The 18,892-nt window shown below is 39.3% G+C and overlaps 1 protein-coding gene across 1 annotated transcript; it reads right to left on the reverse strand.

Annotated features, from left to right (window-relative positions):
* Window positions 1-3,815: 3,815 nt before the first annotated feature.
* On the reverse strand, window positions 3,816-14,995 carry LOC307257968 (transmembrane protein 26-like). Its single transcript, XM_080037341.1, has 6 exons — window positions 14,744-14,995; window positions 11,639-11,732; window positions 11,278-11,367; window positions 5,779-5,987; window positions 5,469-5,548; window positions 3,816-4,502 (listed from the first exon to the last, which is right to left on the reverse strand). The coding sequence occupies exons 1-6, from the start codon at window positions 14,932-14,934 to the stop codon at window positions 4,234-4,236; spliced, it is 933 nt and encodes a 310-aa protein (XP_079893467.1). The 5' UTR covers window positions 14,935-14,995; the 3' UTR covers window positions 3,816-4,233.
* Window positions 14,996-18,892: the final 3,897 nt, after the last annotated feature.

Raw genomic sequence — 18,892 nt, forward strand, 5'->3', positions numbered from 1 at the left:
TCTTGTGTCTCAGTTTACCCCAGCTGTGGGGTAAACTGAGACAGACCAGAGAAATCAAGGGGTAAACTGATCCACTTACTTTTTCCACTCTAAACTACAGTAACAACACATGTTGTAACAGTTAGAATCCTGACAGCTAGATTGAAAACCAAATATTCAAAAACTAATGTCGGACTAGTAAACAGAATCATGGGGTTTTGGTCAATTAAGCAATTCTTAACACTTGAAAGTAACTCTGATCAAATACACCATATAATTCATATTCAATAATTAACATTCAAATGACAGATAGAACCAGTTAGATTAAAACACAGTCTGGGGGTCAGATCAAAGAACAATCAGAACCAGCTAGAACAGCCTGGGACTCAGAACACAGGACTAGACCCAGCTGTCATTTTCCATCTTTTGAGTCTTTGATTTATATTTTTCTGCATTTGTGTTATTGGGATCATTCATTGAATAAAGACATATTACTTAGAGTCTATTGATGTTAAATGTCACTCTCCTGTCCCCCACACATACGTGCCAAACCATGCCCTTGCTGGCACCCCTTCAACCATCAACCCCCACCTCCAGCCCACATTGTCTTTTGTCTTATTCAAACTAGTCTCCTTGCTACCTCAAATATAATGGATTTATTAAAAGAGGGCACAGAAACGTCTCACTTTACCCCACACCATTTGTCTCACTTTACCCCACTGCCACAATTTGAGAAAAAACTACCTTTCTCAGCAAATCAGGCTAATCTTGAGTTATCATCATCACATGGTTTCATATGTTGGTAGTTCATCAACATGTATGATAGAAGTTTTTCTACCTGAATCAATTTGCTTTGACACAACAATCGATTAAAGCCACTACGAGTAACATGGCACGTTGGTGTCCCCTTTGGACAAAAGCGGTAGTATTTTTACGACGCCCGCTGTCGCAAAGCTGTTTTCTAGCTCGTGCCAGGCGCGTGAGTGTGAACTGAGAAGGGAGCAATATAGTGCATGTCCTTGTGTTGAAAGTGTGAGGACTCTTTTCGGCTCCGTGAGAGTGGTTTTGACACTGCATGAACTAATGCCAGTCACTGCCACACGCACCTGATTGCAATGAGTTGATGCAGCAGTGTCACCTAACTACTCTCTTTCACGGAGCTGAAAGATTACGTGTCCGACTCCTCACAGAAAGCGAATGAACGATAGACGGCAGTTAGTATGGATCACAATGAGGTAATGTGTTTATGTTGTTGTAAATAATTACTATTTCAGATAATGGTTATCTGATGATGGTGAAGCAAAGCAAACTTTGTGTTAGTACCAACCGCTCATTAATTTCACTCCCTTTTAGCTTTTTTTAATTGCATTTTCTTTTTTTTCTTTGATGGTTCAGCCCCGTTATCAGTCATTATGACGACAAATAACTGTATCAAACAAGGCTCCCGCTCCCCTTCCCTCACCTGGAGGGATAGGCTTCTCAATTCACGTTGCTGCGCCACACTGAAATCTGCGACCAATACGGATATGTGACCATAGAGCTTGCACGAGCGAACTGAAAATCGGACTGGATGTGCGACCAGACCAAAAGCAGTAGTAAAAACTATTTAAAAACGTCTTTCTTTGCACTGATGGTCTCGTTTGCTGTTAAAGGTAATTTATGATTATCAGAGGAAACATGAGGCTGTTTAAAAGATAGCCTATTTAAATGTTACTCGTAGCCGTGACAGCAAGAAAATTTACTTTTACGTGCAAAAAAGAAATTTTTGAGGTCCTCTCTTTCATGGCCAAGGGGAAATGAGAGGGGCTTGAAAACATATATCTCACATGACCAAAAATGTGTTCCATTGCCTAGATACAGGGCGTGTCTCACATTACCCAATGGCTCACATTCCCCCGTTCTCCCCTACTCATAAATCTGTTTTTTTTTTAAATAATCTTAATTTTAATATTTAAAGTAGGCGCTACTGTTTACAGGGTCAGATGAGAAGTGAAACCTGCTTAAATTCATTTATTCTTGAATAAAATGAGATTAAAACAAATATGGCTGGCAGATGAGTACAGATTTGTGATCTCAGTAATTAGTAACAATACCACATTGTAAAAATATTCGGTTACAAGCCCTGCATTTGAAAGTATACTTTAGTAAAAGTACAGAAATAATACAAGCAGAATATACTAAAAGTACTCAGCATACAAAATAGCCCTTTCAGAGTAAACTATGGAGCCTTCAACGTCTCGAAACATAATATACAGTATATATAATTTCTTTTACACACATAAGATGATCATTTGTACATGCTCATTCTGCACTAGTATCATGTGCTACATTATATGATTAAAATGGGCAATGTATAACTTTATCATTTTTATAATACATAATGACCACCTGAAGTATCAGCAAAATAACTGAACATATCTGTGAGGGTGCCTTAAATCTAAAACAGTACATCGTATTTAATATGTTTTGTATAAAATATCAAAGTAGCTAGTAAGCATAACGTAGAGTATGAAGAACAATATTTTGCTCTTAAATGTAATGGAGAAAAAGTATAAAGTAACAAAAAATTGGATACTGTATGTGGAATACATGAATGAAATTATAAAATGATACAGGATATACCATAGAACACTTAGACAGTGACAGTAATAGTCTAAGGAATTTTTTTTGAAAGAATAAATAATAAATTTGTTTGCGCAGAAGTTGTCTTCCAAATGTCTTCACAACAATAGGGGTCATAATACAGATGCTTTGAATTTATAAAGCCTACAAAAGTCACGATTTTAAACCGGTACAACCCACACACATTGAGTTGATTACCTGAGTGCAATTGTATGTGTATCATATCTATTTAAAAATATATTGCACCAATGCAAATTCATTTCTGGCATGTCACAGAGTTACAACCATCAGTCAAAGTTTACCAACGGCAACAATGAGGAAATAACCAATTTGAGATAACAAGTATAATGCTTATTTTTCTTTTTTGACCTGTGAAAAGTATGTCTCTCCTTTTTTAAAGTGTGATTGTCAAAGAGGTATGATTTCCCTTTTTGTAGTTGTTGTTGCTCTTCTTGACCTGTGACTGGCCTGCAATCAAATCCTAGAGATGATTATGTTTCTTGTCTCCCTGATTGCTTTCACATTCAAACTATCTGAATTACCGTTCTGCCTTATCCAGTGTGGATGGTTTTATTCAAACTGCCAACTACCATGGGATATAATGTTTTTACAATCAGGTTTAACTTCCTGCCTGTGTTAAGACAGAAGATTTTGCTCTCCCTCGAGCTCAGCTTCTGTCAACACTTGGTAGCCTTTAAATCATCTAGTATCTCTCCTTGTCTTCCTCTCTTCCTGTTTTCCCTGTCCTCACTTCCGCGCAACAAGACGACACGCAATGCCGTTGGAAATCTGTCCAATCCTTATGCTTCTCTTACTGTCGTGCCTGGACAAGCCAAAGTTGTGCTATCGTTCCATTATACCGTTCCGAAAGGCTTAGCATTATCTGTTTACATTGGATCGTATCAGGACATTTTTCCCTTTTTTCTCCTGTTCCACTCAGTTTCATGTCTTTTTTTCCCTCCGTGTCCACTGGTTTAAGCAAAGGGTGTCCATACACACATTAACACGTTTAAAAGCGATTCAGGAGAATGCTTGTTAACACAATAACAATAACATGCTTGTTATCACTTTTTGTCAAAATCGGTGAATAACTCCTCGCAATCGCATCGCTACCTGTCGGTTTACTGTGTGCGATGAAAGAAAAATCTGGTGATAATCCATAGTGTAGGCTCTGTAAACGGGTATATAAAAAAGGGGTGTGTAAACTCACCGTTTTTTCCAGCACACACGCAGTATGTACAGATAGCAGATCGTGAGGAAATATTCACGGATTTTAACAAAATGTTGACAACAAACATTCTCCAGAAGGTGTTTTAACTGAGGTGACTGAGGTTAGCAACACAGGGGTTGAAATGTCACTGAGATGAAATATGAGCATTGAGACCAGTCAATCAAGCGCATCAACCCCTTGCAAGTGTAAGATATTGGGTGCTCACTGGTTTCAGCGTAATCATTCACGACGACTTGATTCCTCAGAGTATTGTGCACTGTGGGAATACAGCAGAATGCAAGCATTTCTTTCTTTTCCTCCTCCAACTGTAGCTTTTACTAGTCTGCTCTAACTGTAAAACTTTGGTTGTAACACTCCCTCCATCCATCTCCCCAATATTCCATGTGCTGACTGGTCAAAACTCATGGGAGAGCGCTGCCTCTGGAGTCTCTGTAGTCCTGGCATATGACACACAACCTGTACAAGTTCAGTATAACGACAAGGAAGTTCTTGATGGCGAAGAAAACCAGCATCTGGTGGAATACTTCGAATCGGGTCAAGACGATGAACCTGACCACCAGGAACGGCCCATCCTGGATAAACAAGGCCTCCACGATGCTCCACACATCCGTGCTGTGTTTAGTCATGAGGGACACGCCCTCGTCCCCCTCTTCACCCTCACTGTTCACCACTTTTGGAGGGGGAAAAAACACACACAACATATTAGGTCTGTGGTAAAAGAAAGCTTTCATTGGTCCAGTTCACTGAGAGCAGGGCTAGTCCGTTAGCATATGCGCTCTTTATACCAGCTTTTCCTGCTATTTTTGGCTAGACTGGGTCAAACAGTGGGACTCTGTAGTAAAGAGAACGTACCTGGTAAGAAATAAATCCCCAAAACATAACAGTAGAGAAAAAGGAACAATCTCTTGTATCCATTGGTTTGTTTGTTACTAACCATGGACAGGGGTTGCATATTAGCTTCAAAGCTATTTGTAGGTTGGTCTGGCGGTGCGCGACTAGCTTCAGCTAGATTCTCTACATACATATTCTTTGTTCCGTGTTATACGTTTCAGAAAGACATCTGTTAGCTGGGCTTATGCTTGATTATGGCCTCCTCTTATCAGCTAAGTTGAGAACTGGGGACTCTTTCTATCCAAATCTATTTTTGTAATGAATGGGTGAGACTGGATTTCCCCTTAAAGACTCAAGATTTATACAAACTCCTCATGTACACCCTTCCTGTGTGTGTGTGTGTGTGTGTGTGTGTGTGTGTGTGTGTGTGTGTGTGTGTGTGTGTGTGTGTGTGTGTGTGTGTGTGTCTTTTTTTTTTAGATGGCTCAATTTTAGAACCATATGTCAACAAAAGTAAGGTCTCAGATAAAGCTTTTCTCAGGCTCAGGATGGGGAAAACTGAGGTTTTGTTGGGTTAATCATTTTACAGAACTGGAGATAGAGGAGCAAGTCATTTCAGCCAAACTACTTTTCACTGTTTACTTAGAGCACTGGCCTGGACGCTGCTGACTTCACTTATGTTTTGCAAATTTCTAAACACACTGTTTAGATTGTCCCACACTGGGAAGAGGTTTTGTACGACACCCAGCTGTAACCGTTTAATGAGCACCAAATGTATTTGTTTAACACACAAACACACACTGACCCGACAGATGAAGGGGGAACTGCAACATGCTCCAAGTCCATACGGCTAAGATGACGTAGACCAGCACAAAATGTTTATCTCTGGGAAAAGACATATAGAAACATAGTCAAAGTCAGTCCCAATAGTTCCAATACATGTCAAGCGGATGCTGCTTATTTGAGTTAATGCACTGATCTAATGGCACACAGGATTTTGGTAAACATCACCTTCAAAGTACTATACCTCTGTTGTACATGTATGTGCATGCACAGAGCTCAGCAGATGTACACAACACTATATGAAACACACTCATAAACAACAAGCCACCCACTTGATATCTGATAGCGTCTCGCTGGTAAATTCGAGGATGTCTGCCGCGGTGCCAACAAAAATGAGGAGAAGCTGTGAGAGCTCGCCACGTGTGACTCCACCCCCAAGTGGGAGCAGCCACTTCCCCACAATGAGGAGGATGAGCAGGATTTGATGAATACCCAGAATCCAGGTGTTGGCACAGACATTGGAATACACCTCACCAATATTCTTGAATGAGAAAGAAGAGAGATAAGATGTCATTTCTATGTCAAGAACTTGGGAGTTTTTCTTGGGTGGCTGGATCTTATCAGTCAGGTGAAATCATGTCATTCCTTAATATCCTATAATATCCATTTATGGACCCTGTAATCTGTTCTGCTAAATGTTGAGTATTAATTTCAGTATATGTCATTAAAAGGATAAGGCTGGGGATATTCTATATTTTTCTTACTGTCTACAAATCCAATGACAAGACTTAAACACACAATGTATGTACTTAGTCTCTAAATAATTGGTTATGTGCCAAAAGCCAAAGCACAATTCATACTGAAGATGGAAATTCTTAAAGATATTCTTTAAATAAACTTGTCAAAAAAAAGTTGGGAAATTTGTGATTGGGCAATCATATCATCATGAACAGGCTTATATATGCAGCTAAAGCTCAGCACTGTAGCTTTTGGCAAATGCTATTCAAACAGTGCATTGTTAGGGACTAATTTCCGCTGTGGATTTGCTGTGCTAGTTTAAGGCGGTGTTTGTGGGATGGATTTGTTTAACAATGTCACTCACTTACGTGTCTTTGAACGGCTGTGGAGCGCTGGAGAAATCAGCAACATCAGGTTTCACAACAGGGACAATACGTGTTTTTAGGGTAAATTAATTATTATTTATTTTATTATAACGGGATTTGTTAACCAATTAAAATAAAGAATATCCCCAGACTTATCCTACTTATGTATGTTGCACAACTTTGACTTTGCTTTTCTGCCTGAAACAAAGTAAATGGGAGCTATGCCCACCAAAATGTAGCCTTTTTAAATTCTCCTAGGCTTTCCTGGGTGTGGTGGGGGTCTATTTGTTGTTTCTATAAAACCTTTTGAATGCTATCCTCTCGCTGTGTTTGGCCACACACATTTTCAGGCTTTGTAATAATTGTCAGGAATTCTTACTCTTAGATTTTTGTATTGGATCAAAACCTTCCATCCAATCATTTTCAGTAAATTGTCGTAATATTGCATACTTCTTGGGTTCTTGGGTTTATTCTTGAGTCTGTATCTCTCTTCATCTGAAGCATTTGTGTTCTTCTTGAATAAAATGATGCTGTTGATACTGTTGATCTTATTATTTTACTACTTTGACTGTAAGAGTGGGCTGGGATATCTGGTGCAATGTGTGTTTTTATTCTTGTTTATGATGTTTCACCTTCTTTGTATATGTCTCACCGGTCCTCTATGAACTGTGGTGTTACTCAGGGCTCAATTCTTAGACCTCTTTCATTCTCCCTTTACATGCAACTTTTAAGGCACATTATCATTATCTTATTATGTTAGTGATATATTTAGTTTTGGTATTTGTAAGGCCTCTTAACCTCGTAAAGTCTTGCCACAAGTTATTATCAGTCCCTGGGTGACTCATGAAGTTGCACACACTTACAGATATGCCAAAAGGAGCATTAACACATGTAATACCCCATATAATGGGATGTCATTTAAACTGTTACGCGCTCCCACCTTTCTGCTCCTCCCTCCTCTTGCCTCCTCCATACTCTTTCTCTCTCAGGTGTTCTGGGGCCTGATTGGGGGCAGGTGCTCCTGCTCCTGCAGAGCTTAAAGGCGTGGCCTGGGCGGCTGGCTGACTCTCTGACTGACGGCGGGCGATTAGGCTGCTGAGCTGCTGTGCTTTCCTGTTGTTTCTGTTGTGTTATGGTTTAGTTAATCGGGGGGCTGCTAGGTGGTGTTATTTTACTTTAATCGTAGTTTAGAGGGGCCGGGGAATAGATTAGTTGGAAGAAGACCTGGGCGATACTGCAGTCCAACTGTGGCTGCCCCAGGCTTCCTCCCGTTTACCCTTTTTCTTTTGCAGCCTCCTGCTTATCATTATTATTATTATTTGGAGCCCTCACCTTTCCTGTTATTAGCACAATTTACTAACTCTTTTAGTTCTGCCGACTCGACTTTATCTCAAAATCTTCCAGGAATTCAAGCCCTGAATTCCTGGGAAGATAATTTGTCCCCCGGTTTTTTAATTGTCCAACCCTCGAGGCTTAAGCTAATTTACACCACTTGCAGACAGCCAACTCTAAGGACTTTTTCACCAACCATATCAACACCATTTGGTTTGTTTTTCTCATGTTGCCATTTATTTATTTATTTATACTATAAATTGTCAATATACCATTCTGTATATTGACATTTTTATTAAATTTTTTAGATAAATGTTTGGCTCTTTTTTTCTTTATTAGACAGATTTGGAGAGACAGTACATTGACAGTTTTAGTTTAAAACATAATTGTCTACAAACTATAAGCTCTCAATGGAGACAAAGTGTTAATATACAGTGGAGGAAATAAGTATTTGATCCCTCACCGATTTTGTAAGTTTGCCCACTTACAAAGAAATTAGCGAGCTATCATTTTAAAGCTAGGTTTATTTTAACAGTGATAGACAGAATATCAAAAAGAAAATCCAGAAAATCACATAAAAAAAATATATAAATAATTTTTCATTTCATTGAGTGAAATAAGTATTTGACCCCCTACCAACCATAAAGAATTCTGGCTCCCACAGATTAGTCCTCGTGCTTTAAAAAAATATTCCTAATCTCAACTAGTTTCCTGTATAAAACACACCTGTCTCAACTTGTTACCTGTATAAAAGACACCTGTCAAAAGAGTCAATAAATCAAACTCCAACATCTCCATAATGGGCAAGACCAAAGAGCTGTCTAAGGACACCAGGGACAAGATTGTAGACCTGCACAAGGCCGGAATAGACTACAAGATCATTGAAGAGAAGCTGGGTGAGAAGGAGACAACTGTTGGTGCGATTATTCGAAAATGAAAGAAACACAAAATGACCATCAATCTCCCTCAGTCTGGGGCTCCATGCAAGATCTCACCTTGTGGGGTATCAATGATCATAGTGATAATTTAAGTCATCAACCGTTAAAGTATGATTCAAATTGTATTGAACAAACCTCCCAATGATAACAACATTTTTTTGTTTGTTCCAAATTATTATGCACAACAGAGTTTCAAAACATTTGATAGGTTGTAAAGAACTAAAAATGGTCATTTGTTGAATTTGCAGAATGTGGAGGTCATATTTACTGAAATCAAAAGCTATTTCAATCAAAAACTTCTTAGCAGGCCAAGTTACATGTTAACAGACCCCTTCTTTGATATCACCTTCACAATTCTTGCATCCATTGAAATTGTGACTTTTTGGAGAGTTTCTGCTTGAATATCTTTGCAGGATGTCAGAATAGCCTCCCATAGCTGCTGTTTTGATGTGAACTGCCTCCCAACCTCATAAATCTTTTGCTTGAGGATGCTCCAAAGGTTCTCAATAGTGTTAAGGTCAGGGGAAGATGGGGGCCACACCATGAGGTTATCTCCTTTTATGCCCATACCAGCCAATGCCACAGAGATATTCTTTGCAGATGGTGCATTGTCATGCATGAAGATGATTTTACTACGGAAGGCACAGTTCTTCTTTTTGTACCACGGAAGAAAGTGGTCAGTCAGAAACTCAACATACTTTGCCGAGGTAATTTTCACATTACTCCACCACCTCCTTGCTGACGTTGCAGCCTTGTTGGGACATGGTGGCCATTCACCAACCATCCACTCCATCCATCTGGACCATCCAGGGTTGCACGGCACTCATCAGTAAACAAGACTGTTTGAAAATGAGTCTTCATGTATTTCTGAGCCCACTGCAACCGTTTCTGCTTGTGAGCATTGTTTAGGGGTGGCCGAATAATAGGTTTATGCACAACTGCAAACCTCTGGAGGATCCTACACCTTGAGGTTCGCGGGACTCCAGAGGCACCAGCGGCTTCAAATACCTGTCTGCTGCTCTGTAACGGCATTTTAGCAGCTGCTCTCCTTATCCGATGAATTTGTCTGGCAGAAACCTTCCTCATTATGCCTTTATCTGCACCAACCCGTCTGTGCTCTGAATCAGCCACAAATTTCGTCACAAATCATGAGAAAGGTGAGGGATCAGCCCAGATCTACACAGGAGGAGCTTGTTTATGATCCCAAGGCAGCTGGGACCACAGTCACCAAGAAAACCATTGGTAACACTACTATAACTATGCCATAATGGATTGAAATCCTGTAGTGCCCATTAGGTCCCCCTGCTCAAAAAGGGACATGTACAGAACCGTCTGAAGTTTGCCAATAAACACCTGAAGGACTCAGAGAATGCTTGGGAGAAGGTGATGTGGTCAGATTAGAACAAAATCAAGTTATTTGGTATCATAGTGACTTGCCATGCTTGGAGGAAGAGGAATTCTGACTATGACCCCAAGAACACCATTCCCACAGTCAAACATGGAGGTTGAAGCATTATGCTTTGGGGGTGTTTCCCTTCTAAGGGGACAGGTGGACTTCACTGCATCGAGGGAACTATGGATGGGGCAATGTACCATGAAATACTGGGTGACAACCTCTTTCTCTCAGCCAGGTCCATAAAAATGGGTCGTGGATGGGTCTTCCAGCACGTCAATGACTCTTAAAATACAGCAAAGGCAATAAAGGAGTGGCTCAAGAAGAAGCACATTAAGGTCATGGAGTGGCCTAGCCAGTCTCCGGACCTTAATCCATTAGACCTGTGGAGGGAACTGAAGCTCAAGCGAAAGCCTCGAAACCTTAAAGATTAGGAGAGGATCTGCAAAGAGGAGTGGTCCAAAGAGGAGTGGTCCAAATCCTCCTGAGCTGTGTGCAAACCTGGTCATCAACTACAAAACACGTCTGACCTCTGTACTTGCCAACAAGGGTTTCTCCACCAAGTACTAAGCAATGTTTTGATAGGGGATCAAATACTTATTTCACTCAATGAAATGCAAAATAATTTATATCTTCTTTTTATGTGATTTTCTGGATTTTCTTTTTGATATTCTGTCTATCACTGTTAAAATAAACCTGGCATTACAATTATAGACCGGTCATTTCATTGTAAGTGGGCAAACTTACAAAATCAGTTAGGGATCAAATACATTTCCTCCACTGTATTAAGCTTAGCATTAATACCTAATGCAGGGGGAAGCAGCTACCTGGCTCAGTGCAAAGGTAAACCATTTGCCAACTGGCACCTCTAAAGCTCACTAATTGGGTATGAAAATAAATTAAACTTGAGGAGAAACTAGAAAACATGTTTTCAATATTTAATTTAGAAATCTGTACTGTTATGTTGCTTCATTTAGGAAAGCATGGCCAGTTTCATTACCCCAAAATATTGTGTTTTATCCAGTCTAGTATATCTTCAACAAAAAAAACTCATCTTTATTTTACCTTACGAAGGTCAGGGTACGTCTGGTTGTCCCCGGTCTTGTTCAGTGTGATAATTCCTTGAAAATCCTTAAAAGAGTCGAGTTTTTTACACTAGAAAACAGTAGAGAGAGATTTGTTTTAAAGACAGCACTTAACACTTGACTTGACTACTTGTACTTTTCACTACAGTAAGCTTCAAGTTTGAAAATTATCGAACAAATGATGTTCCATAGCTACATGTGCAAATAGCGAAGAATTGTGCAAACCATCAGAAGTTGTGAGATTGAGAATTTGGTTTGGAAAGCATGAGAACTCAACTGATGTTTTAAGCAGTTACACACTGACTTATAGAATTTTTGTTTCTGGCGTTGGGTGCGGGTACCTGAGTTTGAGATTTGTCCTGCTGGGAGGCGATCTCCAGGATCCAGATGGAGGGAATGATACTGATGAGAAACAGAAATATCGGAGGGGAAATCCTGCAATAGAAAGAACATTTTATCAACACAGCTTCGTACAGACACATGATGTTATACGAACGTTAATCCTGTGAAGAAAAGTGTTTTTGACTGGAATGAAAACATGTAGTATCTACTTGATTCTTCTGTCTCATTCTCTGTGTACAAAACGGTACTACGAAATGCTATGCTATCAAAAGCATGTTAAACACAACTCTTTGCAATTTTACATTTAAACCCATGTATATACAGTATAATCCTACAGTTTGATAGTTTGATTTAACTGATTTAAACAGATGTATTAGAATGTTTGTCATTTTAGTTTTTTTATTACTGTATTGTATAATTTGAGTTCTTTCATTGTTTTAATTTTTTAATTGTTTTCTATCATTATTTATTTATTTGTTGTTGCTTCTTTGCGTGTGTCTGTTGTATTTGTTGTATTCTAACATAAAAATGGTGCGTGTGTTTTCCATATACAGTGTGTTCCAAATTATTATGCAAATTATATTTTTCTCAGATTTTCCTAAATAGTCGATGCAAATGACAGTCAGTATAATTTAAGTCATCAACCGTTAAAGTATGATTCAAATTTTATTGAACAAACCTCCCAATGATAACAACATTTTTTTGTTTGTTCCAAATTATTATGCACAACAGAGTTTCAAAACATTTTATAGGTTGTAAAGAACTAAAAATGGTCATTTGTTGAATTTGCAGAATGTGGAGGTCATATTTAGTGAAATCAAAAGCTATTTCAATCAAAAACTTCTTAGCAGACCCCTTCTTTGATATCACATTCACAATTCTTGCATCCATTGAAATTGTGACTTTTTGGAGAGTTTCTGCTTGAATATCTTTGCAGGATGTCAGAATAGCCTCCCATAGCTGCTGTTTTGATGTGAACTGCCTCCCAACTTCATAGATCTTTTGCTTGAGGATGCTCCAAAGCTTCTCAATAGTGTTAAGGTCAGGGGAAGATGGGGACCACACCATGAGGTTATCTCCTTTTATGCCCATAGCAGCCAATGCCACAGAGGTATTCTTTGCAGCATGAGATGGTGCATTGTCATGCATGAAGATGATTTTACTACGGAAGGCACAGTTCTTCTTTTTGTACCACAGAAGAAAGTGGTCAGTCAGAAACTCAACATACTTTGCCGAGGTCATTTTCACATTACTCCACCACCTCCTTGCTGACGTTGCAGCCTTGTTGGGACATGGTGGCCATTCACCAACCATCCACTCCATCCATCTGGACCATCCAGGGTTGCACGGCACTCATCAGTAAACAAGACTGTTTGAAAATTAGTCTTCATGTATTTCTGAGCCCACTGCAACCGTTTCTGCTTGTGAGCATTGTTTAGGGGTGGCCGAATAATAGGTTGATGCACAACTGCAAACCTCTGGAGGATCCTACACCTTGAGGTTCGCGGGACTCCAGAGGCAGCAGCGGCTTCAAATACATGTCTGCTGCTCTGTAACCGCATTTTAGCAGCTGCTCTCCTTATCCGATGAATTTGTCTGGCAGAAACCTTCCTCATTATGCCTTTATCTGCACCAACCCGTCTGTGTTCTGAATCAGCCACAAATTTCGTCACAGTACGATGATCACGCTTAAGTTTCCGTGAAATATCTAATGTTTTCATACCTTGTCCAAGGTATTGCACTATTTGACGCTTTTCGGCAGCAAAGAGATCCTTTTTCTTTCCCATAGTGCTTGAAACATGTGGCCTGCTTTATAATGTGAAACGTCCTTCTTAAGTAGGATTTCCTTTGATTGGGCTCACGTGGCAAACTAATTATCACAGGTGTATGAGATTGATTTCAATGATCCAAGGCGTCCTGAGACACAATATCATACAAAAATTTAATTGAAAAACAAAAAACTAAATGTTAATGACACTTCAATCCAATTTGCATAATAATTTGTAACACGCTGTAAGCCTGTACAGGTTTCTGCTGCATCCACACATATTCTTAAAGCAGGTGTTTTTATATAGTGTGTTGTATGTGAAATAAACTAAACAAAACAAAACACTTGTTTTTGAAATCTTTGAGGATGGGGAAGGAAATTATTGGGTGGAGGTTACTTTTTTTATAACAAATACTTTTCAAATCTGACATACAGTGTTGCAGGGGTTCCTATAGTATTACAATGACTGCTATCATTGGAGGTTTAAAAAACACATGCATGGAAAGAGAAATCAAGACAGAATTAGATAAAAAGCTATATAGATTGAGATTAAAGGCCTACTTCACCGGTGGGAATATGAAGGTGTATTGAATTCTGAGATCCTATGTAGTATAAATGTGCAAAAAAAAAAAAATCGGTTCATCCTAGCCTGAGAAAAGGCAGAAAGAGTGTTTTTTTTAACCCTATATTAATCTTACTGTGACATCACAGTAAGATAAATATAGTGTTAAAAAAAAATACTTTGTAAATATTACTGTGATGTCACAGTAGGAGAAATCACAGTAATATTTACAAAGTAAGGTTTTTTTTTTAACCCTATATTTATCTTACTGTGATGTCACAGTAAGATTAATATAGGGTTAAAAAACACTCTTTCTGCCTTTTCTCAGGCTAGGATGAACCAATTTCATTTTTTTTTTGCACATTTATACTACATAGGATCTCAGAATTCAATACACCTTCATATTCAAACCGGTGAAGTAGGCCTTTAAGTTCAGCCATGGAGAAAGTCTATGTACAGTATGTGCAGTTGAGTCCCTGAAATAATACTTCAGGGGTAACACCCCATCCTCACTGTCCCAGGACAGTTCAAACAATAGCAGCAAAGGCTCAAGCAGGATGCAGGATATTTAGGGTGGTTGGGGGAAGGGTTTGAAATGACCAAAAAAAAATATTCATGAACTTTACCGCAAATGTGTTTAGCAATAAAACATATAGTTCAATTGAGATTCGTTTTACACGCACAAAAATGAGTTGCATCCTCAAGCATTAGCCAATATAATTGCAAGTTTTACAACACATCTACAAACAATTAGATGAATGGACCTCATCTTACCATTTGTAAGCTTTTCCCTCTCGGCTCTTCAGTGTAATAATCATTTCAACGACAAGCGGCAGAAATAGGATCGTCAGACACCAGTACTTGTTATCTTTCTTCACGAACGCAACCCTCGAGACCGCGATTAGAGAGACGAGGAGAAATAACGCTCTAGTAACAACCGCAGACACAAACTTCACCAGACCCATCGCGCTGGCTGCTTGCACCTTTCCCGGTATTCCTGGAAGTGAAGGGCCGGTCAGGGATTGCTGCCACAGCAGTCAGGAAAATAGACTAACTGTTGAATGCAGTCTTTTTTTTCTTCTTCTATATATCGAACAAAGTCCCCAAAGTTAAAGCCCCTCCTAAAATGTATGTCCCCTCCTAGTTACCTGACGGGGATCAAATCAGAGCACTGGTGCTGCTGTGTAAAAAAAAAAAAAAAAAAAAAAAAAAGGACCCAATAAGCTGCCGTTTAAAAACATGACAGAGAGCTCATTGAGAATTATACAGTGATGCATGGACACCACAAGCTCTGTGACTGTACAGGAGAGGGCAGCATTACATCATCTGTTCATGCACCAGGAACAAAAGCACGAGGCACACTTCCTGTGTAGACTGTTTGCGTTTGTGATTCATTTTCATTTAACATGTTTAATATAGGCCTATATACTGTACACACACGCGCGCGCACGCACGCACGCACACACACACACACACACACACACACATACATTCAAGTAACAAAAAACTAAACAAAAACTATATGTAGTAGTTACTATATTGGCATATAGTACTGCATAATAACTATGTCGTTTACTAAAAAAACAACAACTATGTAGTAATTACAAAAAAAAACCTACTAGTAGTTACTTTATTCGCATAAAGTAGCCTAATTACTGCATAACTATGTAGTAGTTACTACAATTGTGTGTAGGCCTACATTATTGTAATGTGTTACCATTATATGTTTTTGAACATTGAAGAGTTTAGATTAAAATGCACTGTTGTAATAAAATATGTAAATGTGCAAAATACAGTAGGCTACTTGATATTTCTAATCAGCATGTATCCAACATAAAACCATGATCACGTAGTCTGATCACATATCTTATTATCTCGCTATGCAGGACATACAGTTGTGTTCAAAATAATAGCAGTGTGTTTAAAAAATTGAGTAAAGATCAAAATCCGTATCATAGCTTTTATTTCCATACACGCAAATGCATTAGGGACATTGCACATTCTATCCAACTCCAAATATGAAGAAACATTTGTCAAATGTTTCTATATCTTTACAGAAAGTGAAGAAAAAGGAATATTAGACTGTTCAAAAAAATAGCAGTGTCTGCATTTTTCTTTACAACTCAAACATTTACTGTATCAACTGAAAAATGCATGAAGATTTAGCTTTCCTATGAATCACTGAACTAATATTTAGTTGTATAACCTCTGTTTCTGAGCATCTGTGTTGCAGGGAGCCGACCAACTTATGGCACCTGTGAACAGGTGTTTCAGCCCAGGACGATTGGACTACATTCCACAATTCCTCTGCATTTCTTGGTTTTGACTCAAAAACAGCATTTTTGATGTCACCACATAGGTTTTCTATTGGATTAAGGTCTAGGGATTGGGCTGGCCACTCCATAACGTTAATCTTGTTGGTCTGGAACCAAGATCTTGTTCGCTTACTGGTGTGTTTGGGGTCGTTGACTTGTTGGAACACCCATTTCAAGGGCATTTCCTCTTCAGCATAAGGCAACATGACCTCTTCAAGTATTCTAATGTATCCAAATTGATCCATGATCCATGGTATGCAATAAATAGACCCGACACCATAGTATGAGAAATATCCCCATAACATGATGTCTGTGCCACCATGCTTCACTGTCTTCAAAGTGTACTGTGGCTTGAATGCAGTGTTTGGGGGTCGTCTGACAAACTGTCTGCGGCTTTTGAGTCAAAACCAAGAAATGCAGAGGAATTGTGGAATGTAGTCCAATCGTCCTGGGCTGAAACACCTGTTCACAGGTGCCATAAGTTGGTCGGCTCCCTGCAACACAGATGCTCAGAAACAGAGCTTATACAACTAAATATTAGTTCAGTGATTCATAGGAAAGCTAAATCGTCATGCATTTTTCAGTTCATACAGTAAATGTTTGAGTTGTAAAGAAAAATGCAGACACTGCTATTTTTTCTAATATTCCTTTTTCCTCACTTTCTGTAAAGATTAAGAAACATTTGACAAATGTTTCTTCATGTTTGGAGTTGGAATAGAATGTGCAATGTCCCCAATGCATTTGCGTGTTTGGAAATAAAAGCTATGATACGGATTTTGATCTTGCCTCACTTTTTTAAACACACTGCTTTTGAACACAACTGTACACATCAGACTCTAACCGCCGCCCACCCAAACACACACACACCAACACACACACACACACACACACACACACACACACACACACACACACACACACACACACACACACACACACACACACACACACACACACACACACACACACACACACACACACACACACACACACATAGTAATTTTGCCCAACATGGCTGCATGCTGAGTCGATTTCTATTCAAATCAATCTGACCAGGCAGTGCAGGGCAAGGGAAACGGTAGAAAAGCCTGTGACCTTGGAAAGGAGACAGACTTTTCCTGTCTTTGTTCCAAATTGTCACTCATCAACCCCGGGGTTTGCATCACGTGAAATCACTATCAGAATTTCAGCCAGTGAAAAAATAAGTGAAGTAGAGATTATCCGGTGGCATGTAGGGGGAGAAAAAAAGAGTTATGTGACATCCTGCTTCATAAAAACACTGTTGGCTGAGTTTTTCTAAGAAACCACTGGTGTATTTGTGAAACATGTCCCTGGTGTTTATCCTGTTTCCTGGTTTCCAAGCCAATGAAGTCTAGAATAAACTACAAACAGAAGAAGTGGCACTGGAACAAAAAATTAAACCAATTTTAGGCGAGAATGTTCCCCTCTTGACTACAGCAACTTATTCTGCCAGAAGAGACTGAGAGACAGACAGTCAGTCAGTGAGAAAAACAATCGCTTCTCTGTTGCCTGAGACAGAAAGGCCAACCAACATCATACAGCCCGAGCCTAGTGTCACCCAATGAGTATGTGTGATGGGGGGGGGGGGGGGGGGGGTTCAAGACTGGGCTCTTGGCTGCGTTGAGGAGATGATGACAGCGATGGCCGATGGGCCTCTGGTCACTGATCACAGAACAGTGATTCCCTCTATGCTGCTGCGGCTTCAATCGGCACTGCCACAAAGCTTGTCTTATTTGGAGCCGTGCTGTGCTATTAAAAAAAGCAAAAAAAAAAAATCTTTGTTATGCAGAATAGAATAAAATAGACAACGGTGGGGAAATAATCGGCACAAGCTGTGAGATCAGTGTTTGAAATATTGCTGGTTGGGTAGAGTCGCCTCAACACTATATACAGGATGATGACTATTATCAGGTAGGAAATTATCTGACAACTAGAACCACAAGCTAAAGTACAGTCAAAACTGGCTCAGAGAAATGCTTTCATGCAAATAAAATTGGGTATTATGCTTTATTCACCAAACGTTCTCCAGCTATTTTTGCCTCCATCAGACTGGTGTCCGACATTATTGAGGTCGAAGGAAAACAAACTGGTGGCGTTCAGTGGGGGACAGCTGACATGTCATTTTTTCATCAAGGAACTGTTATTGACACATTTTCCAAGAGGTGGATATTTTAGCGTGGCCACAATTTTTCTTATCAAAATGACAAAAGGCAGAGGTTATGTGTAACATAATAACCGATGTCAGGATTTGACCAGTGTATGGTTGTTGCATCACTACATTATATGCTTTAATTCAGTGTTTATTTGTGTGAAAGTTACACAAAAGAATGCATGTTTGCATTATTGTCATCTTATTGTGTATATTTCCATACAAATGAGCTCCTGGCGTAAAGGCCTTTGTATATATAGCCTTGAGTTTTCCACTGCGGTTCAATAGATGTGTGTGAGTCATCCTCCTTTTACAAATCTTCTAACCCCTCAGAGATTTTCATTTGTTTAGGTTAGTTTAAGTGTTGCATTCCTGAACAGCTATTTAAAGTGCTTTTTTTGTTGCACATTGATGAAACGAAAACTGAAGTACAAACAC

Source organism: Ammodytes marinus (assembly GCF_949987685.1).
Source record: "Ammodytes marinus genome assembly, chromosome: 11".
In the NCBI taxonomy this organism is placed as follows: Eukaryota; Metazoa; Chordata; class Actinopteri; order Uranoscopiformes; family Ammodytidae; genus Ammodytes; species Ammodytes marinus.

Coding starts and splice junctions, on each gene's coding strand:
- LOC307257968 (XM_080037341.1), bottom strand. CDS start 14,934: ATGGGTCTGGTGAAGTTTGTGTCTGCGGTTGTTACTAGAGCGTTATTT. Junction 5,549..5,778: donor GAGACGCTATCAGATATCAA/GTGGGTGGCTTG, acceptor GTCTTTTCCCAG/AGATAAACATTTTGTGCTGG. Junction 4,503..5,468: donor GTTCCCCCTTCATCTGTCGG/GTCAGTGTGTGT, acceptor CCCCTCCAAAAG/TGGTGAACAGTGAGGGTGAA.